The sequence below is a fragment of the Alternaria atra genome (assembly GCF_907166805.1).
Source record: "Alternaria atra isolate CS162 genome assembly, contig: 28, whole genome shotgun sequence".
NCBI classification, from domain to species: domain Eukaryota; kingdom Fungi; phylum Ascomycota; class Dothideomycetes; order Pleosporales; family Pleosporaceae; genus Alternaria; species Alternaria atra.
The window spans coordinates 792227-816777 of record NW_025091326.1 but is presented as its reverse complement, the minus strand read 5'-3'; the positions used below and the strand labels follow the sequence as shown (position 1 = coordinate 816777).

Here is a 24551-nt window from a genome sequence, read left to right as displayed (position 1 = left end):
TTTTCCCGTTGGTCAGCGGCAGCGACATAGCAATGAAGGTCGTAACAGTGAGAATGTGGATGAGTGGTAGTAACTAATTAACCGTGCCGGAAGCATGTACGAACGGAAGAGGAAGATGGAGACGCCAGCCCTGCCGCCAAAGGTAAGGAAGCGCCTATCGTCGCTATTGCGCCACGCTTGGTAAAATCCGCTTGCAGCGGCTAGTGCATGGGACTCTACGAGGAGAGAGTGGGCAATTCAGGCCTAGAGCCATTGATCTCAGATGGTCTGGCGCCAAGCGGGGTCACATTTGACAAGGACCCATCGATCATCAGCCGCATCGTTCATAGCCCGCGCGTCGGCTCCGTATTGCAGAGCTGGCGGCGTCAGGAGGACCAGTGGGCGATGGCAAAGGCATGTCAATATTAGTAGTAGTGCATGGCGCGATGAGGTGAGAGCAGTGGGGAGGCGTGCTGTCTCGTGCCCCAACGGCAACAAGACCGGAGCGACCGCGGGGCGGTTACAGTGAGGGCCCTTGTCAGCAATGCACCACGATGCAAGTCGATCCCTGAAGCGCTGCAGCTAGGGAGCCTAGGGATATGCGAGCGATTCAACGGCTGGCGGGATCCAAGCATGACGCTCGAGCTCAGTGGGCGCATTCGCTATTCCCGACTCGTACACACCCTGGTCGCTACTGGAATTTCGCAACTACCTCATGCTCCAGCCATGTTCACACTACCCCAAAGTCTGCTAAGGGAATCTCATGCAGCTTAAACAGCGCCGGGAAGCGAAACATGTCCTCGCCGCCCTAGCCCGCTCACAAGCATCTGTTTAAATACCTGTCACTTCCGCTGCTTCCCCGATGCAAGCGGCTTTTCACTCCCACCATTCGATGTGATCTTCGTTTACCGTCCACCGTCGTAGTTCACGTTCCGCACTACCACACTCGTTGGCCGTTACCATGTTCTCTTTTCCATTAGGCCTGTTCCCCAATTGGAGTTGGTTCTGTATCTTTTTGGCGCTCTTGTATGTCAACCACGCCTGCCACTGATAGCCTTCCCCGCACTTTGGACGACACTGACTCGCTGCCACAGTTTATTTCGATATGTCAGACTATGGGTTAACCTGGCGAGCAACTGGACCTATACACCTATCCAGCCAGTCGACGACCCGACCATCACATCCAAGGACATGACTGTAATCATCCCAACCGTTGCCGAGAACCTCCAACAGTTAAAAGAGACGGTCCAAAGCGCATACCGTCTCGAGCCATTGGAACTTCTCCTCGTCACACCCGACTCGCGAGTGAAGCGTGTGTATCAGATGGTGGAAGAGCTGGGCAGCCCTAAGATCATCCAAGTGCTATCAGTCAGTCAGGCCAACAAGCGTCGACAGCTATGCCGAGCCATCCCCGAAGTCGAGACCAAGATTACGCTCCTGCTTGACGACGATGTATGGTTACCGGAGAAGTTTACCAAATGGATTCTTGCCCCCTTTGAGGATCCACGTGTCGGAGGTGTTGGCACCAACCAGCAGATCCGCCGCTTCAACCGCTCTAACATCTGGGAGTTCCTAGGTGCCATCTACCTGGTCAGGAGGAACTTTGATTGCACAGCTTGCAATTGGATAGACGGCGGTCTACCATGCTTGTCTGGACGCGCGGTTGCTTATCGTTCCGAGATCCTGCAAGACCCCAATTTTACCTACGGCTTCACGCACGAGACATGGGGTAGCGATCATTTCTTGAACGCCGACGACGACAACTTCATCACGCGGTGGTTGTTCTCACACAACTGGAAGATCCAGATGCAAAACCACCGCGAGTGCGAAGTCGAGACGACACTCGAGGACGACTCAAAGTATCTGCGTCAATGTCTGCGTTGGGTCCGCTCCAATTGGAGGAGCAACCTGACTAGCTTGACAGAGGGTTACATGTGGATGGTGAGTGCCGCTAGTTCCAATATTTGCACAGATTTCGCGTTGTTGGACGCCAAGCCAGCCCCTCTTTTGACTGCGCCGATTCGCACTACCTTTGCTAATCCTTGCGCCATAGAACTACCCATGGTCTCTCTATGCCGTCTTCCAGACAACGCTTACGCAATGGGCATTCCTCCTCGATTGCGCACTCTTCGTCTCGGTCTACCTGGCGCTGCTGGAGGCAGGATACTACGCAGCAGAGGATGACAATCAAGCTCACGCGGAGAAATGGCAGCGCTCGCTTTTCTGGGCCCTGTTCATCGCGCACTGGGTCTTCGCGAAGACGATCAAGCTAATTCCCCATTTGTTAAGAAACCCGGGCGACGTCCGCTTCGTCCCGGTCTCGATTCTTTTCGGCTATTTCCATAATCTCATTAAACTCTACGGCTGCATCACCGTAACAGAGGTATGTCCTGAATCACGCAACACCGCATTGCCTTGCACGTAGCTGACAGCTGGCCATCAGACCACATGGGGTACTCGCGAGGGTGCAGATGCCGACGACAACATCAGAATGTTGCCTATCCCGCCGATGGCAACCATTACCCCTCCCCTGACGCCTCCACCAGGCGGACGCGTGCTTCGCGAGCGAGGCGCCGGTTTTCCGATGATGAACTAGACGACGATTTTCCATGTTTTAGTCGGCATTCCAGGCCTCGGCCACAGTTTTTGATGCAGTAATGTTAGACGCATCTGAGTTTGAAGCATTGCATCTACCAGTACACGGAAGGTAGAGCAACGCTATGTTGTTTCATACTATTGAGCGTGGCAGCTCTCGGATACCAAAATGGGCCCGGTTGGATGCAAGGTGTTCAAGGAGTTTACGGATATGGACGAATTTGCAGCGTCTTTCCATGCGCGATGTTGGTGAATACCCAACCATGTAGTTTATGCAAAAGTCACAACGAATGACAATGATGATGACTGTTGAAACAGTCGCTGTGCCCGGTGCCTTCTTCAGTCTCGCTCATGCCTTCTCCACATGCCTGTGTCGCACGCAACTGCTTTCACTCCACGGTTGACAATTGTGCAACCGCAGCACAAAAACTCTATCCCAACCTCACATCCTGTTTCCCGAGCAACACACGACCCCCCTGGTCACTTGTCTTAGGCGTCCTACCCGCGCTGCACGGTCTTCAAGTAGCGCGAACCATCACCCGCATCGAGGACATCGCCTGCTTCATCGTTTACGGTAAAGATGTGGGAGTCTGGGCCGCGTCGCGACAAATAGCGGCACGTTATCTGAGACGGACGCACTACGAAGAGTATAGGCAGGCAATACTCCCGACGAACCACTCCAAGACGGCAGGTGCGAAGACCATGTACCTAGGTACCCCTCGGTTTACGGGATAAGGAATTGATGAACCCACTCCCCAACTCTCGGAACTACCTCGTATCTCCGCTTTCGGACATGGCCCGCAGCATCTTTTAATCCATGGCTTTTGAGCAATGTCACCCTCGCAGCTGGCGTTTTTGCTACCCCAATTGCGCACGTCTTCTACAGCGGCCGTCTACTCCGTCCAACATCGGCTGCAGTAAGCTTTTGGGGGTTAACTACGTTCTAGGACTTTCGACTCCCCAATCATGATCCGATGGCGCTGAAAAGTCGATGGCGTCCAAAGGTCTTCCCACCAACGAAGACGCCCACTCAAGCGGGCCTGCATGCTGCACGTCCTAGCTGAAGCTTCAAAGGAAACCATGCCGGCGCCGAACTTCTCATGCACACTTGCATCGCTGGCCCTCATCAACCATCATCGTGCGTCGCGGCAATTTTCCTCGCTGCCCACGACACAAATTCTCAGTCTTGTTAACAGGGACGATGACGGATGACAGATGCAGGAGCCCTGGTCTTCTAGCGAGCCAGCAAATCGCACGGAAGAGACCCTTTGCTCAAACCTTATGCTGGTCATCCCGCTCCCGCAGGCCTGTGTGTCCAGAGCCAAGCTCCTGCGCTAGACTGGCGCTGGCCGTGGCGCGACGCCTGACCCATTTCTCCACCTCTCGTCATAGCTGCCTGCCACTGCGTACGCAGCATTCACAGCAGATGAGATAGCAAGCATCAAACAGCACGCATGTACATTGAGAATCCATAGCCAAGCTGCTGCAAGTCTCCGTGCCGTATCCCCGACGCAACACGATGCAGACAAGTTAGGCACGGACTTGCAGTTCGACACTCGCGTGCCGTGTCTCAGAGCATTTACCAATACCGGCCGGAACATTGTCATTGGTGCCTGGCTGATCAGAAGTACTCCAAATGCTCAGGTGCAGACTGGGCGAGCGCCACACACTAGCCGAGCTGGCAGTTACTATCTCCAATCGAGATGACATGACTGCTCAATATACACAATTGCAAGATGGCGCAACATACTTGCATCTCCATGTAACATGATACGGTTTGGGATACCTGATGACTGCAGCGCAATCAGCTTGCATGTCCGGACAATTGACTTTCGCTTGATGTTGCTTGTTAGCAGCCGAATGGTTGTCCAAACAGCTGGGTCGACGGCGAAAACTCTGCACATCTCGCTTCACGCGCGACACACGCTGTCGGGACGAACATAAGCATGCAAAGATATTCACATGCCTTCACATTTATCCAGTTATCTTGCTCCAGGGACCTCATGCGCGAAGGTCTAAATTACTCGTACACGTTCAAGTAAGGTGGCATCGGCTGTCATGCAATGCCTACAATATCCACTTCACTCTCGCCAGGGTGGACTGCGCTAACGCCACATTGGCTAATACAGTGACAGCAAAGACTGTGTACTTGCGGAGTCCTGTCGACTTCCTTAGCTCCTATAGATGCTGACCCTCTGACGACATCGGACATCTAGCCTAAGTTCCAAAAGGCCCAGATCTACTCCATATGTTGTATGAGGCTACTCATCATGCAAGTTTTGGATCTGCTCATGATCGTGTCATGTTTGTCTGACACAAGGCTGGAGCTTCTTCCAAGGGCAGAGCTTGACGGACCCGCGGCTCTGCAACTGACAGCAACTTCCAAGTTCGACACACGCACGCAAACGTATTCAACCGATCATCGATGTTCCCGCTAACAGCGATTCCTCTCAATACTAGACCTAGGTCGCTCGATCCAAGCATTTCAATTGCAGCCCTTCGACTACAACTGTCTCTAAGGGGTAGGCCCTGAAGTTAGGCGCACCCGAGGTAGCGTCGCGCCGTGCCGGTTGTCAACCGAGATCCAGCGGCAAGCACGAGCTGCAAATCATTTCGAGTCAGGGCCCTTTGCATTTGTGGTACAGTTTAGCCCAGATATTGCTCGTCACGGCAAAGCCTCGGATTATCTACTGGAAAGGCCTTCGTCTCAGTGCATAGTCACGTGCTCGAGCATGATCTGACCAGTCAGCCACGAAGTTTCTAAGCATCCAGGAACGTTGCAATGTCGTATTGTGGGGAAGACACCATATATGATATCGTCATCGTCTTAACGTACAGCCTTGAACTCCACTGGCTTGCGCGTCGTTTAATACCGCAGCTATAGGTGGCCTTTTGGGAACCCTTACTAGCCATTCTTAGGCTCGGTGCGATTTTTGTAGAATAGATCCGATCAAGCCTTGCCCACCACGGGCCCCGGAGCAAGCATTACTTTTTCCATGGTTCGTCGATCTTGGATGACGACGTAGTACAACATCCTCACATGATCATTGCCGTCAGCCTACCATCCATCAAGAGACAAGACCCCTATGATGGCAATACCCTGCAGCTGCACGTTAATGTCTCACGCAACCAAGATTGCATCTAGTTCAATGCCCCGTTTCCATATCATCAGCCACGAAAGCAACCAATTTATTGCTCACTCACTAATGGCCGGTCACTTGAACCGAGCGAGCCGCAACACGTACCTCTACTCCACGGCTACAAACGCACTAAAATGACGTGCATCCCAACTGAGCCATCCTTGACTCGGCGTCGAGATACATCAAGGGTCTTGCCTGTCTTCTCCACAACTGCGGCTGTTTCGCTGCATCCAGACTTTTCACCCCACTCTCTTCTCACAGTCACGATCAAAACAGCCGGACGGCCTCTCGGTCTTCGATCATGATTTTAGGCGTTCGGCGCCGCACGAGTCAGCTTGCGACACCTCACGTCATACATCGCGGGACGACGCCGCCAGACATTCCCCTCGTATCTTGCAAGGACTGCTCCGGTACTAGGTAGGCCCACTCGCTGATAGGTACTGGCGGATGATGGGCAAACGGGTGTGGGTACAATAACAACTAGTGCCCAGCAGAATTATGCCATAGTGCACTATAGTGGTAAGCGCTGAGGTGATGTTGGAGACCCAACAGCAATGGTCCATCCGGAGACCCTCTCTTTTGCAAATACAAAGAGGGTCCCGCTGACATTGGTGGAGTTCACTAAAAGCTGAGATCAATAGGACTGGAGGCGCTCAGCCACCACACTGTCACAGTTTGACAGCTCGGCCATACATCTAATTCGCGCATGATGCAAGCTGCCGATACAAGAATTTCGGTAGATGCAGTAAGCAGGACTCCCAGTCACATGTCAAGCTCCATCAAAATACAGGGACATCGCAGAGCCTCACGTTCGCACAACTTCTGAAATTTGTTTGTTGAGCTGCGCGCTGCACTGTCGGTGCTTCTCCGGCCCTCTTTGCTCCGCTTACCCCTCCTTCGCTTCCGAACAATCACGGGAATTACTGTTCTTTCCAGACCGTCAAGAGCAAAGCACCAGGGTCAATGCCGCCCACTCTCGCTTTCCAAGCGAAAGTACATCCGTACCCTCTGCCTACTACTACCCCACATTTGCCGTCGGCTTCATAGGCATTGAGTTTGACACCTGTCCTTGTGGCTGGGAAACGCGGGACGACTAAGCGCCTATCATTGCGCAATCGAAACGAGCTGCCCTTTGAGATCACGTCAAAGTCGGCATCCTGCGTGCAGGGGACGCCTAATTGCAATACGTTGCCTCCGTGGAGTGCGAATGGTGAGAGTATGTGGGTTCTGTTCTATGTGGTATGTACTGCGCTCCTATTGTGATGCCAAGCTGCACACTTCGCATGTGTCTAGAACCAAAGGTCGTGGACTCCGGTATCCATGTGCATGACGTGCAGCCAGTGTGTCTCGGTTTCAGACTACCGAGGCCTTGCATCGACGATACAATGGACATGGGCTTGATTATCACTGGCCATATCGTGATAAAAGATGGCCAAGCCGGAATGTTACTTCGGTCCATCCGGATTGACTTCATAAGTCCTTAAGCTCAGAGCCCATGCTGTATCCCAATAACTCTAATTTGGTAAGGTTACGTGAAAGCACGTTGCTCATTAATATCTTGAGTTCATTACTGGCATTGCCATGGGGCCAATATGTAGACGCCGACTTCTCTGATTGAACAAAGTCAACATCTTTAGACATGCGAGGGCTTTCAATAGAATAAAAAACGGACAACACAAGTTTGAATCAACTGTGCTCCGCGTGAAGCAATATCCGTGGTTATAGCAATGTATACTCCCCGGAGCCTCTTACCCCGCCAACCGAAGTATCAACGTCCCCGCATCGCATCTGTGGCTCAGGACATCAAGCCAACCACCAAACATAGTCCTCAAGCTCTAGGTCTGCAGAACAACGAAAGGCCTTCCATTCTCAGCCGTTGTCAATCCTCTGAACCCGCCATACCACCATAAGCTTTACTCACCCATCTCCGCGCCCTACGGCCCGATCACCCGGCCAATCTGATTCCCGATGTCTTTCCCAGATATCCTAGATACACACATCCATCTTTGGCCCTCAACAGCCACTTCATCTTCCAACCATGGCTGGATGTCCCCAGGCCACCAACTCGCTAAACGACACGGCATATCAGACTACCTCGCCATCACCTCTCCCCAACCCACTGGCTTCATATACGTAGAAACCGATCGGTATCTTCCCTCCGCGGAACCTTCAGATATCAACGAATCGGACAACGATGACGATGTCAAGGCCAAACTGAGAATATGGGCGAAAGAACCCTTGGAGGAGCTCCGTTTTCTGGCTAGAATCGTGGAGGAGAGACCAGACGACGGCGATGGGTTTGTAGAGAGTGAAGCAGGAAAAATGAAGGGCTGTGTGGTTTATGCTCCGTTTCAATCTAGTCCGCGAGTCTTTAATGCGTATCTTGATATTGCAAGGGAGGTGGCTGGACCCAGACTCTGGAAGCATGTCAAAGGGTTTAGGTATTTATTGCAGGGGAAAGGGGACGGTGTTGTTGCGAGAATGTTACAGGAGAACGAGAAGAGTTGGATCCACAATCTTTGTGCGCTGAAGGAACTAGGAGGGGAGTGTGAGGCATGGTGTTTCGACGTGGGGGTTGATACGCATAGAGACGGGGAGGAGCCAATGGAGGCGGTTGGTAGGTTGATCAAGGGAGTGAGGGAGCATGAGGAGAAGGAGGGACATAAGAATCGTGTCAAGTTTGTGCTGAGTAAGTTCATGTTCTCCTCTACTTTCGAATTCACCAACACTGTTCTTCGTGAATTGTGTTGTTATGTGATGTGGTGTAGCTAACTCACAATCTCCACAGACCACCTCGCCAAACCTCCTCTATCACCCAAACCTACACCTCCGTCCGACATCTGGCTCCAAACCATGAAGTCTCTCTCATCGGACAAGGCAATCTTCATGAAACTCTCCGGCGCTTTCAACGAGTTTACTGTTTCGCCAACGCCATCAGACGTACCGACGCTTTTGACTGCTCTTACTCCTTTCCTAGATCACATCTTCGACTGTTTCCCTAGAAGAGTCATGTTCGGGAGCGACTGGCCGGTGTGCAATGTTGGTGGGCCAGCAGGCGAGCAGGGAAGTTGGAAGCTCTGGAAAGAGGTTGTGGAGAAGTGGATGGATGGCAAGGGGTATACAAAGGAGGAAAGGAACAGCGTCTGGAGAGGGGCGGGTGAGGAAGCGTATGGGGTAACACTGTAAGGAGGCATACATAACTGGCTTCGAATTAGATACCAATAGCAATAACATGGATGTACGGATCTCTTGCTCATTTACGTTACTCGACATGTTGGAGAGGTAGTCATGTTCAATGTTAATGTATATGATCTGGTCCGTAAAAAGGTGTGAACAATATAACATACATGTTCGGAACAGGAACTTGTCATCTCGATGCTAACTCATAGAAACCGAACCATAGAGTTTTGACAAGCAGCGAAACTACATCAACTGATCAACTATGTATACCCTTCCTCACCACCAGGTCCTAATAACACAATAAATGTTGCTTTCCCCTGAGCCACTCCTTCCTCGCCTCTTTTCACATGTCCTAGATATGCACCCAGCTCTCCGTCGTCTGTTACTTCAACTGCAACCTCGCGGTCTGCCCGATTGCCTCTGTATGTGATCAAGCCTTCGATCTTATGTACCATAGTACCCGGGTGCTCGCGCATCGCTAGATCTCGTAGTTCGACGACCGAGGGTGTGTGAATCATAGAGAGCCAGACTGATTTGGCAGGGAAAGGAGTTGAGGAATGTGGATGTAAGCGGAAGTACACTGGCAGCGGCACGGGCATGTTCGAGGCAGCTGGGTAGTATTCTTGCTGGTAATGATTATGCGAACTATGCTGCTGGTGTGGATGATGATGCTGAGTGGCTGGCTGGTATTGACCGGGCTGGTAGTGGTACTGAGGTGTGTGGTCGGGGACGGGAAGTATTGCGGCGTCGCTCGCAGCTAGCAGAAGAGACGGGTCGATCTGCAGGTCTGAAGCAGTGGACAAGGAGGGTGCGGCAGTGTACGAAGTCCGCGGTGTTTCCTTCCGACCAACACTGATGTGAGGTCTCCCCTTGTTACCTAGGATTGTCGGGTGCGGAGCTACGATAGGCGGCGCTGGCCCTGGCCCAGGTCCTTGATGAACCTGTTTCTTCTTGTTGGGGTCTTTGGCAGTATTTTCCTGCTGTTGCCGCTTCATGACGTCTCGAGCCAGCACCTCGAGAGCACGTAGCTTCCGCGTATAGTCTGGATCATCCTCTCCGTGTGCGAGTGCTCTCACGAGGTTCTCAGACTCGTTGACCCAAGCTTGCTTCAACTCTGTCCAACGTTCCTCGCCAGCTTCATGCTTATTTGTGAACTGAGCTGCTTTCAACTTGTTGGCAAAGGTGTTTCGTACGTGCCGTGTCTGTTCAGGATTGAGACCAAGGAGGTTCTTCGCATCGGCGAGAGTCATGCGTGCATCCATTGTTCGTAAGCGTTTTGTGACGTCCATGCAAATAACATCAATTGACAGCGCCCTCTGACCTTTCGGACGGAAAAGTGCGTCGTTATTCTGCAGTACTTCTGGCTCTTGTTCAAAGACTTGGGCCAAGTGTGTATCGCCCTGAATGAGCTGCTGTACAATCTGCGACCACTTCTCCGGGCCGGCAATGGTTTTCTTGGTAACGTCTTGCTCCTTGCACATGTGAAGAAAGCACTCTCGAACTTGGCGGTACTTGTCGTTGTTTAAACCGAGGTAGGCTTTGGCTTCGTCGATGGTAGTCTCGGATGGGAATCGTGGAGGTTCGCCGGGGGCGTCTGCTGGCAGTCCGGCCCAGCCTCGTGTTCGACGTCTTCGTTTCCGTGTACGCCATTTCTCGTCGCTCTCGGCCTGAAGCCGCTGTTGACGCAGTTGCTTTCGTAGCACCTCTTCAGCGCTCAAACCTGTGATGTCAGGTTCGGGCACTATAGGTCGAGCCTCTTCCACGGATGCCCTGGCTTCCTCTTCATCTTCTCCTTCAGCAGCCTCGAATTCCTCTTCGCTTTCGTCGTCGCTCGTCGATTCCTCTGCCAAAATCGCATTCCCAAGCTGGTTGATCAAACCTTTGCCAGGCAGAACTTTGGTAGGCTTCTTCTTCGGCCTCTTTTGTACCCTCCCTCCAGCAGTCTTCTGCTTCTTTGGTCTGGAGACACTTTCTCGAAGTAAGAGCTTAAGCCTCAGGCGCAAGCGCAGCAGTTCGCGGTCGTTGATCTGGAAGCCTTCAGCCTGTAGCGTGTCGACCATATCCTTCTGTGTGTAGTTCAGCTCCCATAATTGCTGGAGGCGCGCAACGAGGGCGGGATTCTTGTGCGCTGGATTCTGTTTTGAGGGGAAGTCCCATCGCTGTGATGGCGTCAATAGACGATTCGCAATGGGTGATGGAAAGTGTGAGATATCGGCTTACCTTGAACTGCGTCTGAAAAGCGCGCTTGCTGGAGCGGCATAGTCAGTGTCATGTATTCTGGAGATATTCGCTACAATAAGATTGGAAATGACGGTGAACGCGTACGGCAGCCCGTATGTACTGCCGCGCACAATACGTGCATACCTTGGAGTAAACCCGCGTATCTCCCAATACGACATAACCTCTTCCAAGCTCCTCCGCTCCTCGACATATAGCTGATAGCATATAGCCTCTTTATCATCCCAAGAGTAGACCATGCTCGATGTCGCGTTGGATCACAATAATAGGCTGCGCCTTGCGTGAATTGCGCAACTGGTTCAACTGGGACACAATCGCCAAGACTTTCGGCCTCGGCTGAGAATGCACCGAACACGTGGGCCGAAGACGGCAAGCGTCTCACGTATACATTGCACGTACCGAACCAGATTGCGCATAGCGGCATGTATATTATGGCTTCTTCCTGGGTAGACGATAATTTTAAACAAATTGTTTCCCGTTGTCCGAAGAAGACCTTTGGATCTCTGATTAGACCACCCTGAGCTCCTCGTATACCGCTGTATACCATCTACCATACCCCACACCCCACAATCTATACCTACGAGGGCCATGTCGCACGAACGCAAGAACAGTCTGTGGACACCCACAACGCCGAAAGCGGCGCAAACCCCTCAGCTGCTGTCTGGCAAGTCCATGATAATCACCGGCGGTGTCACTGGAATCGGCCGCGCCATAGTACTGGGATATCTCCAACATGGCGCAAACGTCGCAGTGAACCACTTTGGCGACGACAAGTCCGCATCCCAGTACCAAACCCTCGTTGAGGAGGCAGCTAAGACCCTAGAAGTCAGCAAGGAGGATGTAGAGAAGAGAATGGTACAAGTGCCAGGTGACGTAGGAAACCCAGAGACAGGCAAGAAGTTGGTAGAAGCAGTGGTACAAAGATGGGGGCGATTGGATGTAGTGATAAGTAATGCGGGCATCTGCGAGTTCAAGGAGTTCTTGGAGTACGTACCTCGTTCAATATCCGCATGGTGGTCATAGAGGTGTAAAAAACTAACACCGATCTGTAGAATCACACCAGATCTCTGGAACTCGACCCTCACTACAAACCTCACCGGCGCATTCCACACCATTCAAGCTGGCGCAAAACAAATGTCCACCCAATCGCCCCCGGGTGGCTCCATCATCGGTATTTCCTCCATCAGCGCCCTCGTTGGCGGCGCATACCAAGGCCACTACACACCTACAAAAGCTGGTGTACTCTCCCTCATCCAGTCCTCCGCATGCGCACTAGGAACACACAACATCAGATGTAATGCGCTGCTACCTGGCACAATCAAGACACAGCTCAACGAGAAGGATCTCGAGGACGAGGAGAAGCGGAAGTACATGGAAGGCAGGATACCTTTGGGCAGGACAGGCATACCAAGTGATCTCGCCGGGCCAGCAATCTTCCTAGGAAGTGATCTGAGCAGCTACGTGAACGGTGCACAACTTTTGGTCGATGGAGGACTATTCGTAAACCTACAATGATCAACTAGAGTGATTAAACTTCAGACTATACATTCGGATTACTCAAGCGTATCTCATGTCTCTCTAACGCCGCTGTCACAACCTGTCCCCTAATCTTATGCGTCTACTCCTTTTCCCTCATCGTCAACCCCATCAGATCCTGTCTCCTTTCCGTCACCCCTAGAGTTTTCCGAATCGCAGCTAACAGCACCCTATGGCTCCTCGTACATTCCCTCAACCTCCAACACACTTCCGCAGTGATCCCATACAACTCCATACCCAACCTACTTAGCAGTACCTCACCGAGTATATTAGTTCAGTTGGGTGAAACCGTAAAGTCTGGAAGGGAGCTGTGGCGAATTCTACCGCTGCGGCGTTGTGCCTTTTACATTGTAAGATGACATAAGAACGCGGGTCAGAGGCTCACCGGCGATCATAATAGCACTGTGACCAAGGCAGTGGCCTTGCAATATGTACCACTGCTATCTAGGGGGTTAGTGAAGACGAATGAATGGGATAATGCATGTGATCGCCCCGGAGACATGATATCCGATACTCCACTTGACTTTCGGGAATTAGTAGGTATGATGCTAACTCCATCGCTATGATGCCCACAATAACGCCAACAGCCTGCACTTGCGAACGTATGAGAACCAGAAACGCCTCGATATGCGTTTTGTACCGCGCCACCCATTGCAGTGAAAGACAACGCTAAGAGCGGATACTGAGATCAAGAAACCTGTCGGATGTTAGAACCTGTCTGGTTCATTCTTCAAAGCGGACCCTATTCAAGAGGGTGTGTCTGCTCTTCGAAAGCATTGAAAGGGGTTGGAGTGTAGTTACCTCAGCAATGTTCTGGCGCTCGATATAACTCTCCTGCTTCACGTCTCTACCAACGCGCCAGTACGAGTCTGTGTAATCGGCGCAGTTCATTTCGCGCAAGAACTGCTCATCGTGGGTGATGACTAGCAACTGGAAATTTGCCTGCTTCCTGCGACTCTGGATGATCTGGGACAGAGATTCGGCGAGGCCCTTGATGTTCTGCTGATCCAGGTTTGTAGTGGGTTCGTCGAGCGCGATGAGACCACAGTTTGTACCGAAGCACTCTGCAAGCGCGAGACGGATGACGATCGACGCGAGGACCTTCTGGCCAGCGGAGCATCGGCCTCGCATGTCCATTTCGGTGTCTTGCTTCACCATCACAACACGATAGTTGTATGTTCGGTTACCCTTACCATCGCCATCAGATGCAATGCGGATCGTGTCTACATCGGTACCTTGGTACGCGTTGCGCCAAAGCTCAGCGAGGATACGGTTGATCTCCTCCATCTTGAGCGTATGGTACTTCATGATTGCCTTGTCGAGAGCACCAGCGTAGCGCCCCAGGTCTTCAATGGCAGCTTTGGTAGTTTCTACCTTGATATGAGCCTCGCGGTATTGCTCCGCAGAGTTCTTGTAAAGGTCCTGCCACTCTTTCATGAGATCCTGAAGCTGGTCGTCTTTATTCTTCATGTCACGTTCCACGCCTGTCTTAGCAATACTTAGCTGCCTGTATTCCGTGTCCCAATGTTGAGCTTGACGCTCGAAGTGGTCCTTATCACGCTCAGCGCCTAGCTCCTCTAGCTTTCGGATCTCGACTTCCAAACTGTCAAGTGAGCGCTTAGCTTTTCGATAGCGCAGGTTGTCGCTAATGGAGCGCTTGTTCGCTTCAGTATCGCGCACAGTATCTTCAAGCTTCTTGATCTTACGAGTCACATCAGACATGTCCGTCTCGATGCGTGCGATCTCGCCTTGTAGGTTCTCGATCTCCCGATGAGTACGCGTAAGCTGCTGTGGGCCGCCACGATTGATGTAAGAATTTATCTCTTCGTTTGCCTGATTGAGCTGCCGCACACTGTCGGATAACCTCGAAGCTTCGTCATGGGCGCGTTGAACGCGCTCGTTGCCTCGGCGGTTGATGTCGTCGTACTTGTACTGCGCTTGCTCGATCTCAGGACTAATGTCGTTGATATCCTGATCGAAGCTGCGTATGGCTTCTCGTTGCTTGTTGTTCTCCTTCTTGAAATCCTCTACTCGATCAGCAAGAGCCCGCTTCTCCTTCAGCTTGGACTGTGCGCTGTTCAAGTCCGCGTTGATGTCACGCACGCTCAGCTCTAGAGTTGTGATGAGGTTACGCGACTTGTCTCTGGCAGCAGTAAGCTGCTCGAGCGTTGTTCTAGCGCTACGGCTGTCCTCAGACACCCGCTTCAGGTCTGCCTGAATAGCGTCAATGCCTCGCGAAAGTCCGGCAGTCTTCTGCTTCTGCGCTAACTCTTTAATCTCCGCCTCGAGTTCCTGCGCCCTGCTATAGTACCCAACAACGGTCTGCACTTCTTTTGACAAAGATTCTACTTCTTGCTTGACAGCCTCCAGATCATAGATGACAGCATCCTGATCTTCAAGCTGTTTGTTGAGGGTGTCACGTTCAGCAGTCAGCTTAGTAAGGCTAGACTGAATTGCAGGAAGTTCCATATCTCGTAGACGAATTGCAAGTTCATAACTGGGCTTAGCATTGCGAGCAGCCTCAAGCTCGGCGAAGATTTCTTCCGCGTTGTCTGCTTGCATGTTCTTTTTCGCCTTTGAGACGATATCCTTGAGTCCACTTATGAAGCCCGTGGTCGTGAAGTCCTCGTCTTCATCGTCATGAAGGGTCCTCTTACAGAGACGGCAAACGTTGTGTTGCTCAGCGTACTGCAGGCACTTGCTCATGTAGTCAACCTGTGCCTCAAACTTGGCTTTGTCTGAAGAGCTCGCCTCATACTCCTCCTCCAGTTGTTGCAAGGTTTCGTCGAAATCAGAGACGTCGTCCTTCTGTATCGATTTCCTAACGGTCGCTTCGTAGTTTTGGAGCTCAGTGCGCTTCTGCTTCAATTGCGACTCCAAGCTTAACATCTGGAAGTTGACCTTGTCCAGCTTGGTCTGTGCAATATCACGGCGAGACCCTGCCTCCTTGACCTTGCCTACCTTCTCAGCCAGTACCTGCTGGAACGTCGTCTCTAAGGTAGCGGGATCCCACTCAGGGTCAACCAGTTGCGAAAAGCGCTGGTCATGCACCTTCTTCATGGTCGCTAAGCTATGTTGCTGATTTTGTAACTCATCTCGCTTGACATCAATAGATGCAGACTCGCGAGCCTGCTTTGAGGCGTCACCAAACTCGGTCGTCAACCTCTCCTTCTGATCTTCGAGTGTTCGTACGTTGCTAGATGCTTCAGATATGCGTTCATCGAAGCGTTCGGAACTCGCTGTGGCAGTCGCGTTTTGGAGCTGCTTCTCGACGTCTCGCTTTTTGTCTTGGAGAATGGCTTCGCTACCCTCATCCGCCTTGATCTGGTTCATGGTCTTTTGGAGCTCGGAAATCCGTTTGTCGTTGTTCGTAATCTGGTTCCGCGCAGACTCCTTGCTCTGACTGAGTCCCGACTTGCGCGTGTTTAGCTGATTGAGATTGTCTTGCGCCTCGCGTAGGTCGCGCTGTGTCTCCTCTCGAGTTCGATCCAAAACCTTGTTCTGATCGCGAGACATCTTATTCAGGATCTGTTGAAACTCTACGACCTGCTTTTCGTTGACGTCGTAGTCGAACCCTCGGACGGCGTGCCGCTTAGCAGCTTCCTTGATGGAGTTTTCGCGCTGCTGGACTTGACGCTCATACTGCTCCTTTTGCGCCTCATATTTACCGATTTCGCTTTGCTTCGCCCCAAGAGCGTCTCTGTTTTCTTCAAGTTCATTCTTAAGTTCAAGATATTGGCCACGAAACTCTTGGGCCTGAGAGGAGTATGTGGCGACGCGCTCTTGGTATTGATCTAGCATGTCCTGGAGTTCGTCGTCCGACTCAGCCAGCTCCTTTATACTGTCTTGAAGCTCGGCAACGTTTTGCTTGTGAATATCCAGGGTGTTACGCTTGGCTTTTAGCTCTTCGACGAGCTGTATGAAGCGCGCAGCGTGGTCATAAGCGTCTGAAGCTTCCTGTTTCGCCTCGGTACATTTTGCATCCAAATCGTCGTAGGAAACTCGAAGCTCCTCTATTTCATCATACAACTTGGCCTGCTTCTCCTCGCTCTTCTTCGCACGCGACTTGTCCTCCTTGGCATTGGCTTCGATAATTTTGAGCTGGCCCAAGTCAATGTTTTTGTCTTTCCGGATCTTCTTGATGTTGTCGATAGCTTTGGTGTACTTCATGGCTTCGAAGATTTCGTCAAACTTCTTCTTGAGAGTGGATGCGTCGCTCAAAGGCCACAGGCTGTCTTCTTGATGGCAGAAAATGACGTTCTCCAGAATGGCTTTGGATACGCCTAGATACTGAGGAATGATCTGATCCAGCTCGGCAACACGGGTTGAGATGGAATGTTTCTCGCCATCTTTAATCATGAGTAACGAGCCTTCTAGCGTCTTCTGGCTCCTTGCATTCTTCTTGACGGTGACTTGCATGTTGCGCGTAGCGACCATGCGTACTCCAGAAGTAGAGCGGAAAGACAGTTTGACCTGCGCCATGAGCTCCTTCTCATTACGCAGACTTGGGTCGTGGATGAAAGCGCCTCCAGTCTTGCTGCTTGACGGCAGCTCGCCAGTAGTCGCATATTTGAGAGATTCGATGATGGTCGTCTTTCCAGAGCCATTCCAACCGACAATGAGCGTGAGAGGTGCAGTGAACTGAATCGTCTCTCCCTTCTCAGGCCCGAAGGAGCGGATGCCCTGTATCATCATGCGGTCGATTTTCGACATGATGGCGGTATGCGCTGCTGGTGCTGCCTACTTTCTTGGTGTCTGTAGGGATGACTTCTAGTATATCGGGGTTCAGCTCGTCAGCGTCGTCAGTATTGCCAGGCGGAGCTTTCAGCGTGCACCCCCGCAGTTGAGTTGACAAGGCAGCGTGTTGTTTGCTGCGTGTATAGTCAGGCGCTGGCAGCCTGATACGCGTTGTGCTAGTGGCGCGGTGTCACGTGCTGGGAAACCCTGGAAAAGGCCGTGCGCGTTGGGCTCATAAGCGCAGCAATGCTGTCGTCATGCCAAAGTTGCGGATGGGCATGCACATAACATTGAAATCCCATCTTACCTTCGGGCAAGCCACCCGCGCTTATCACCCGCGGCTCGATTGCACGACTCCATATGCAAAATCCAACTGTCGTGCATTTGCAAAGCCATGGCGCAATACCAAAACGGCGGCGCTGAGGTACGATGACCAGCCCTGCATCCCGGTAAATCTGAACGACTGTCTCATGTGTGTAGATGATGGCCGGACTCCCCATGCACCCACCGGGCCAGGAGTATAATGGGCTGCCCATGGACGATGGCATGCAGTCGATGGATCTGGATATGGGGTCGCTCGACGGAGCCGAGGGCGGCCAGAACGGCGGGTTTTCCTTCGCGGATCCACAGATGCAGGCTGCCAGTGTACCAGCCAGCAGCACCATGGGCGACATGCAAATGACAGGCGCAGGCGCTGGGCCTCTACCGACTGGCTTCGGCGCTCCCAACATGAATCCGTCTGGCAGCACATTGACCGAGTTTACCAAGCGGAGGAACTGGTCGCAGCGCGTCCTGGAAGAGCTGCGCGACCTGCTGCACATACTGACACCCGATGGCAGGGTCCTCTATGTCTCGCCTTCGTGCAAAGCCCTCACGGGGTGGGAGCCCTCGCATGTCATGGGCCGCTTCATCAACGAGTTCATTCATCCCGACGACATTGGCATCTTCGTCAAGGAGTTCAACGAGTCTATCGCGTCCGGAAACCCTCTCCGGTTCTTCTATCGCTTCCGCAAGACGGATGACTCGTGGATCATTTTCGAGTCCCACGGCCATCCGCACCTCAGCAGCGACCAGAACACGTTTGCGCCACCCAATACCATCAACTGCCGCGGCTTCTTCATGATGGCGCGCCCCTACCCGACCAAGAACGCCGCTCTGCTCGACTCCTTCCTCGAACACAAGATAGAGAACGAGCGTCTGATGAAGCGAATAGCTGAGCTTAAGCGAGAGGAGCAGGATGAGCAGGACGACTGGACAAAGAAGATCGAGGGCACAACTACGTCGGTAACGCCTTCAGAATCCCATGTCACGCAGAACATGAGCCAGGCCGATGCCGCGTCCTATGCGCAAATGCCTCCACCAGCCAAGCCAGTCATATCGAACACTGCCCTCACCCGTCAGAACCTCGACGAAGCCCTCGCTGCAAGCAAGCCTGATAGTATCAACGATAAGATGATGCGGTATGAGGGCGCGAATCATCTGGAGACAATCGAGATGTTGACCGGCCTTCGGTACAGGGACGGCGAGCGCTCGCAGGGTATCAGTACCGGTGACGCAAGCCCCAACCTCATCCGCGGCGATGCAGGCATACAAATATCGCTAGACCGCGATGGCAGAAATTCTTCCGACAAGAAAAAGAAACTGAAGATTGCCGATGAATATGTATGCACAGACTGCGGCACCTTGGATTCGCCTGAATGGCGGAAGGGTCCAAACGGACCGAAAACGTTGTGCAATGCCTGCGGACGTGAGTTCTCAGATCCCGAATCAGAAACATGTGACATGCTAACTTCGATAGTGCGCTGGGCGAAAAAGGAAAAGAAGAAACAGCAAGGTCCTACTAGCATGCCGAGTGGAAATGGCATGATGCATACGCCATCGATGCCAATGCATAGCAGCACGGGCAGCAGCTAGAACTATCTTCATGCTGCAGTCTACCTCGATGCTTGTGATCATTAGCTCGACCACAGCGATTTGATACAGGCCCTGCGGAGTTTTCTGCGGTGTTCTCTCCCCACTATTCTTACCGGACTTTTATAGGCGTCGGGCATATCAACGGCGTTGCATTTGTGGCTTTCAAGAAAATATGGAGCCAATGTTCTCCACGGTTTGCATATAATTCCCAGGACTATGGATAGACTCAGGCTTAGCAATGATACCACCTCTCTGTAATGACAATTGCAAATCGCGACAGCAGATGACTCGTACATTAGCAATCCACAACGGGTCAACTTGCATTAGAAAGCTCTGCCAGTGACTGAAACTTCGTGTGGGTGAAGACGCTGAAGAGCAATCAGTGGTACTGTCGCTCCCAAGTCCCGCGCATTGATACTGAAACAAGACTAAAACTCACGTCCTAGGCTAGGCCAAAATATCTTCACAATCTTCAACAGTGTGCCACTATCAGCAAACATGTCGGAATACTTTTATATACATCTAGTAGGCAGCGCCACAACTGCTCATGCATCCAGCGATGTTTCTGTATCTCGCTGTTTAAACGGCCATGTCTCTGCGTATGGGCAGAAGAATTATGCAACCAGCAGACTCCCACGGCCAATACTTCCTTCGCAATCCAGGCTTCCATTGGCAACACCACAGTCTTCCAGTATGAATACTCGGCTCCCGGCCGAGAAACCAACCACTCGCTTTTCGGCACCAAGATCCGCATTGCCAGCACCACCAAGTTAATTACTGCGCTTGCTCTGGAGTTGAGCAAAGATAAGATCAACCTGGATGATTCGATCACCAAGTTTATACCCGAACTCAATGAGGAAGTTTACGGCGATGTCACTATCAAATCGTTAATCGATCACACTTCCGGTCTCGGTCGACTTGAAAGTTCAAATACAACTTCTTTGATACTTCCCACAAGTTGAAGGCTAACGGATCATACTCGGGTTACACCACCGATCTCGGGTTCAACCCAACTACCGCTGCCGCGCTAGGCCTACCCAAGATCAACAATACACTTCCAGGCTGCGACCCCATTCCCGGCGGCCGAGTATGTACGGATCAAGAAGTGATCGACGAGTTCAATGACCCAGCACACGTGCCTCATTCACCAGAGTCGCGCGCAATGTATAGTAACATTGGCTACATACTCCTCGGCAAAGCTCTCCAAGCGGTGTACAACCAGAGTTACGAAGACGTTATCCAAAAGTTTATTTTGGATCCCGTCGGCATGCCCAAGTCGACTTTCGTCGTCCCTGAAGACGATGGAAGCGCCATCCTACCTAGACGCCCCGAGGATAAAAGTTGGTTCGTGGCTGATTTTGCGAGTCTTAACCCTACGGGTGGTCTGTGGTCTACGCCGAACGAGATGCTCAAGATGCTTCTGGTGCTAAAGAACGGTGGACTGCTTAGTAAGGTTGAGCTGAGGGAGTGGATGTAACCAACGACTTTCCTACGCTCGATGCACCGGTACGTTGGTGTGGCATGGGAAATCTTCCGCTCGACTTCCCACGACCGATTGACATCTATACAAAGGCTGGTGGAGTGCATGGATACGGGTCTTATCTGGTATTGATCCCGGAGTATGACATCACGATCACCATTAATGCTGCTGGGAGAGAGACATCGTATACTTCCATTGAACTTCTCGAAAATATCACCACTGCATTGATTCTATACGCCGATCAACTAGCGCGATCGCAAGCCTCGTCAAAGTATGCTGGCACATATACGCTATCAACGCCAACTGGGAATGATACGCTCGTATTGTCTTCTACCTTTGGCCCAGGGCTCTCCATCGACTCATTGACCATCAACAACGTCTCCGTTATCGACGCCTTGGCCAAACGACGAAACGTCCCTTCCAAGAACTTTAGCGCACGTTTGTACCCAACTGATCCAGACTCGCTGCGTACAGACAGCGAAAACTGGAGGATGCTACCAGACCAGATAGCTCCTGCGAAGAATTTGTGGGCGCGGAACTTGAGTGCATGAGCTGAAATCTAGGTAACTTTGCTCGTTATGTGAGTGAGCCACTTGACACTTTTGTGTTTCACATGGACGCGGATTAGGAAAGGGTTGTGAGCGTGGAGTTGCTTGGCTGGGGGGTGAATTTGGTAAAAGTTGATTGAGATGCCGTCGCTACTACAGGCCGATTTCGGAAGTACACAATGGTTTAGTAATCAGGGAAGTCAGTATCAACAGTATTCCTCCAGGCCTGTAGACCTCCTTTAATATCACCAATATATCTTTTCCCTCCCGCATCAAGCCCAAGCTCCTTCATCTTTTTGACCGTGGTCTGTGAATCGTTGCCTAGTCGACATACCACGAATATAGGCTTCTCTGACTGCCGTAACATCTTGGTCCAAGTCTCCTCTTCGGTGGCAGAATCAGGTCCTCGCGTAGCTGAAACCGTAGAGAAAGGCACATTTATACTGCCATCAATATTACACAGCTCAAACTGGACTCGTTCGCGTACGTCAACAAGGAGGTGACTGTCTTTGTTTGACACTGTACCCGTGAAAGGGTTGACGCCGGATCGTATCTGCGCGTAATTCTTTGCAGATATGCGTTCCTCTGGGGCTAACGGATTGGTATCCGGAAGTAGACCGCCACAGAACTGAACGTAGTCCAAACTTCCAGACTCTAGTGCCTCTTCACTAATTGTTGAATGTGATGAACAGGCAGCGCATTTGGCTTTTCGGCCCCTGAGGCGTATGGAGCGGTACATAGGGTTTGAATAGGCCGAGAATAAGAGCAGGCTTGGTGGGTCTGCAGGCATGGTAGTAGGTCTTTGGGTCAGGACTTTGATCGCTTCCAGTGCTTGTAAGACGCCCATTACGCCAACGACAGGTCCCAGAATACCACCGTCGCCACATGATACGACGGATTCGGGTGGTGGGGGTTTCGGGAAGACACAGCGATAGCAGGGGCCTCCATTCGGATCACCCGGTGGCAACGGTGGATTATTCAACACCATCATCTGGCCATCTATGCGAAGTGCTGACGCTGAAACAAGAGTCTTGCGCAGAAGAACGCACGCATCGGAGATCAGATAGCGCGATGCAGGGGTATCTGTGCAATCCAGGACCAAATCGTATCTCTTGAACGTCGAAATGGCAGTCTCTGGACTGAGTCGGGATGCATGAGGAATTAGTGTGACATTAGGATTAAGCCTACCTTAGTGGATTAGTCGGAGTTCCAGTGTGTTGGGTTTTCTGGATAGACGCACGACTTCAAAGCCACCATGGCACTCTCAACTTTGGTCATTCCGACTCTTGCAGTTGAATGTAGGATCTGTCGGTGTAGGTTCGATTCTTCAACCACATCGCCATCAACTAGTCCTACAATACCGACGCCTGCTCCGACCAAATATGCAGCAGCTGGGCAGCCAAGACCACCCACACCTACGATAAGTACACGAGCATCCCTCAAGCGAAGTTGACCTGGATATCTCAACCTCAGCGAATTTCCAGGCACCATACGGAAGGCTTGACTCACCTTTCAGTCCGATCTCTGGCATGATTAGCTGCCTCCCATATCTCTTGTACTCATTTTTCTCAAGCGGCCATTTTGACACTTCCTCAGATACCTCCAATACACTATGTTGCGGGGCCTCCTGCTCTTGCTTTAAAATTGCTAAAATCTCCTCGCGGAATAAATCAGGTACTCCAAAATTCATATCATGATCCAGAGGGTTGGTCGGATCAGTAGCTAGCGGTCTTTTTTGGGGCACAACTTTGGCTATTCCGCGTTGGTTGTGCTCAGCCTCCGCCAGTTGTTGACGTAGATCCTGTAATGTAGCTTCGCACGACGCAATTTGCTTGCGCAAAGAGCTGATTACCGAAGTCATATTGGTGTTGCCGGATGATATGCCCACGTCGTAACTCTTTGGAATGCGTGTGGCTGCCCGATGTGGGGTCGAGTCGTCGCTACCACCCGTGGGGCCATGACGTTAGTCCCGATCCTGACAGTAAATGCACGTGCTATAATAAGCCTTTGCTTCAACCACAATGTGTGGTCTTATGGCCACCATGAGAAACATATACAGCTTACTGATTCCAGGCTACTGATTTGAAAAGGTGTTGGTATCACCGATCTATGAGCGCTGTATCTCCTAGAACAGCCATGTAGGAGCAAGGGCGAAGCGACAATGACATGTATGATATGCGTAATGGAGGATGTGCTTAGCACGCTATAGGACACTACAATATTGCACACCAACACATGATGCACAGCCCTGACGATATATTAAAGCCTCATCGCGTTTGGGCAGCATCCCCTCGCCTTTTCGGCTTCGACTTGAGCATCTTGTGATGGTTGGAACCTCGAGATTAGCTCGTAAGGCAGAGGATCTCTCCCATTGCATGTTGTTGGCTCGGACTCTCAGACCGTGATACGAATGGTAAAGCAACAAGACAAAACTCTATATCCTAGGCAGCGACAGTAGCTTATGGATGCAATCGCACACTCAAAAGAGGGGACACAATTCGCTAGACTCTTGAACCCTGACCACCCTTTCGAAACCTGTGTGACGACACGCAGCGGGACATTATGAATGGACGGATTCATTGGAGCTTGAATCACTGATGCATCAGCCCTCGCGCGTATGTGGTTCTACTAGCCTTTTGAGCAAATGTACACGTGTAGCCTTCTCGTGACCGATCGGTAATCATGCAACGCGCTCGGATCCTGGAGGCCGATTGACGAGTCTGACATGCTGATGGTAGACCGGTGTATAGAAATCCATGAGCACCGGATGTGGAAACACGAATGCAAGTAATAAAATTTCCGTACTGACGATTGGTTGTTCGAGGCGGCTTATCAGGCAGCTAGTAAGGCGTTGTCCACACCTGGGATCGTCCTGCCTGGGTGTCTGAAAGCAGGCTGGAAGGCTTCGGTGTGTAGCAACGCAGCTCTCTGCTGGTTTCTCAAAACGCGAACGTCAAAACATAGTTATGGCTGGCATCAGGTAAGCATCTAGATCTCGCTTTCATCAGATCTCGCTCTTGATCGAGCGATCATCAGCTCGTGTTTCATGTTAAATTCTCCTAGTAGGGCTAGCAGCTCGAAAAAAGCATCGAGTTGACGAATAGATGAACGAGATAGGTTGACCCGGATATGCGGGCGCGAGGGTCGTGTTCGCGGGAGATGCTCCGAATGTGCGGCACCTGGGCATGCTGTGGCGACCCGCTC

The 24551-nt window shown here is 51.7% G+C and overlaps 8 protein-coding genes across 8 annotated transcripts; 5 read left to right on the top strand and 3 right to left on the bottom strand.

Annotated features, from left to right (window-relative positions):
- Positions 1–940: 940 nt before the first annotated feature.
- Positions 941–2575, top strand: ALTATR162_LOCUS7321 (uncharacterized protein; the record flags this gene model as incomplete). The annotated part of the gene is made up of 4 exons (XM_043314949.1): positions 941–1005; positions 1074–1920; positions 2033–2362; positions 2423–2575. The coding sequence occupies 4 exons, from the start codon at positions 941–943 to the stop codon at positions 2573–2575; spliced, it is 1395 nt and encodes a 464-aa protein (XP_043170884.1).
- A 5107-nt stretch (positions 2576–7682) lies between these two features.
- On the top strand, positions 7683–8900 carry ALTATR162_LOCUS7320 (uncharacterized protein; the record flags this gene model as incomplete). The annotated part of the gene is made up of 2 exons (XM_043314948.1): positions 7683–8403; positions 8503–8900. 2 exons carry the CDS (start codon positions 7683–7685, stop codon positions 8898–8900), a joined length of 1119 nt encoding a protein of 372 aa, XP_043170883.1.
- A 254-nt stretch (positions 8901–9154) lies between these two features.
- Positions 9155–11371, bottom strand: ALTATR162_LOCUS7319 (uncharacterized protein; the record flags this gene model as incomplete). Its single annotated transcript, XM_043314947.1, has 3 exons — positions 9155–11053; positions 11115–11142; positions 11259–11371. 3 exons carry the CDS (start codon positions 11369–11371, stop codon positions 9155–9157), a joined length of 2040 nt encoding a protein of 679 aa, XP_043170882.1.
- A 349-nt stretch (positions 11372–11720) lies between these two features.
- On the top strand, positions 11721–12647 carry ALTATR162_LOCUS7318 (uncharacterized protein; the record flags this gene model as incomplete). The annotated part of the gene is made up of 2 exons (XM_043314946.1): positions 11721–12118; positions 12185–12647. The coding sequence occupies 2 exons, from the start codon at positions 11721–11723 to the stop codon at positions 12645–12647; spliced, it is 861 nt and encodes a 286-aa protein (XP_043170881.1).
- A 744-nt stretch (positions 12648–13391) lies between these two features.
- On the bottom strand, positions 13392–17381 carry ALTATR162_LOCUS7317 (uncharacterized protein; the record flags this gene model as incomplete). Its single annotated transcript, XM_043314945.1, has 1 exon — positions 13392–17381. The coding sequence occupies one exon, from the start codon at positions 17379–17381 to the stop codon at positions 13392–13394; it is 3990 nt and encodes a 1329-aa protein (XP_043170880.1).
- A 418-nt stretch (positions 17382–17799) lies between these two features.
- On the top strand, positions 17800–20796 carry ALTATR162_LOCUS7316 (uncharacterized protein; the record flags this gene model as incomplete). Its single annotated transcript, XM_043314944.1, has 5 exons — positions 17800–17829; positions 17886–19152; positions 19204–19257; positions 19929–20191; positions 20245–20796. The coding sequence occupies 5 exons, from the start codon at positions 17800–17802 to the stop codon at positions 20794–20796; spliced, it is 2166 nt and encodes a 721-aa protein (XP_043170879.1).
- Positions 20797–20840: 44 nt separating this feature from the next.
- Positions 20841–21350, top strand: ALTATR162_LOCUS7315 (uncharacterized protein; the record flags this gene model as incomplete). Its single annotated transcript, XM_043314943.1, has 1 exon — positions 20841–21350. One exon carries the CDS (start codon positions 20841–20843, stop codon positions 21348–21350), a length of 510 nt encoding a protein of 169 aa, XP_043170878.1.
- Positions 21351–21531: 181 nt separating this feature from the next.
- On the bottom strand, positions 21532–23208 carry ALTATR162_LOCUS7314 (uncharacterized protein; the record flags this gene model as incomplete). The annotated part of the gene is made up of 3 exons (XM_043314942.1): positions 21532–22531; positions 22588–22801; positions 22857–23208. 3 exons carry the CDS (start codon positions 23206–23208, stop codon positions 21532–21534), a joined length of 1566 nt encoding a protein of 521 aa, XP_043170877.1.
- Positions 23209–24551: the final 1343 nt, after the last annotated feature.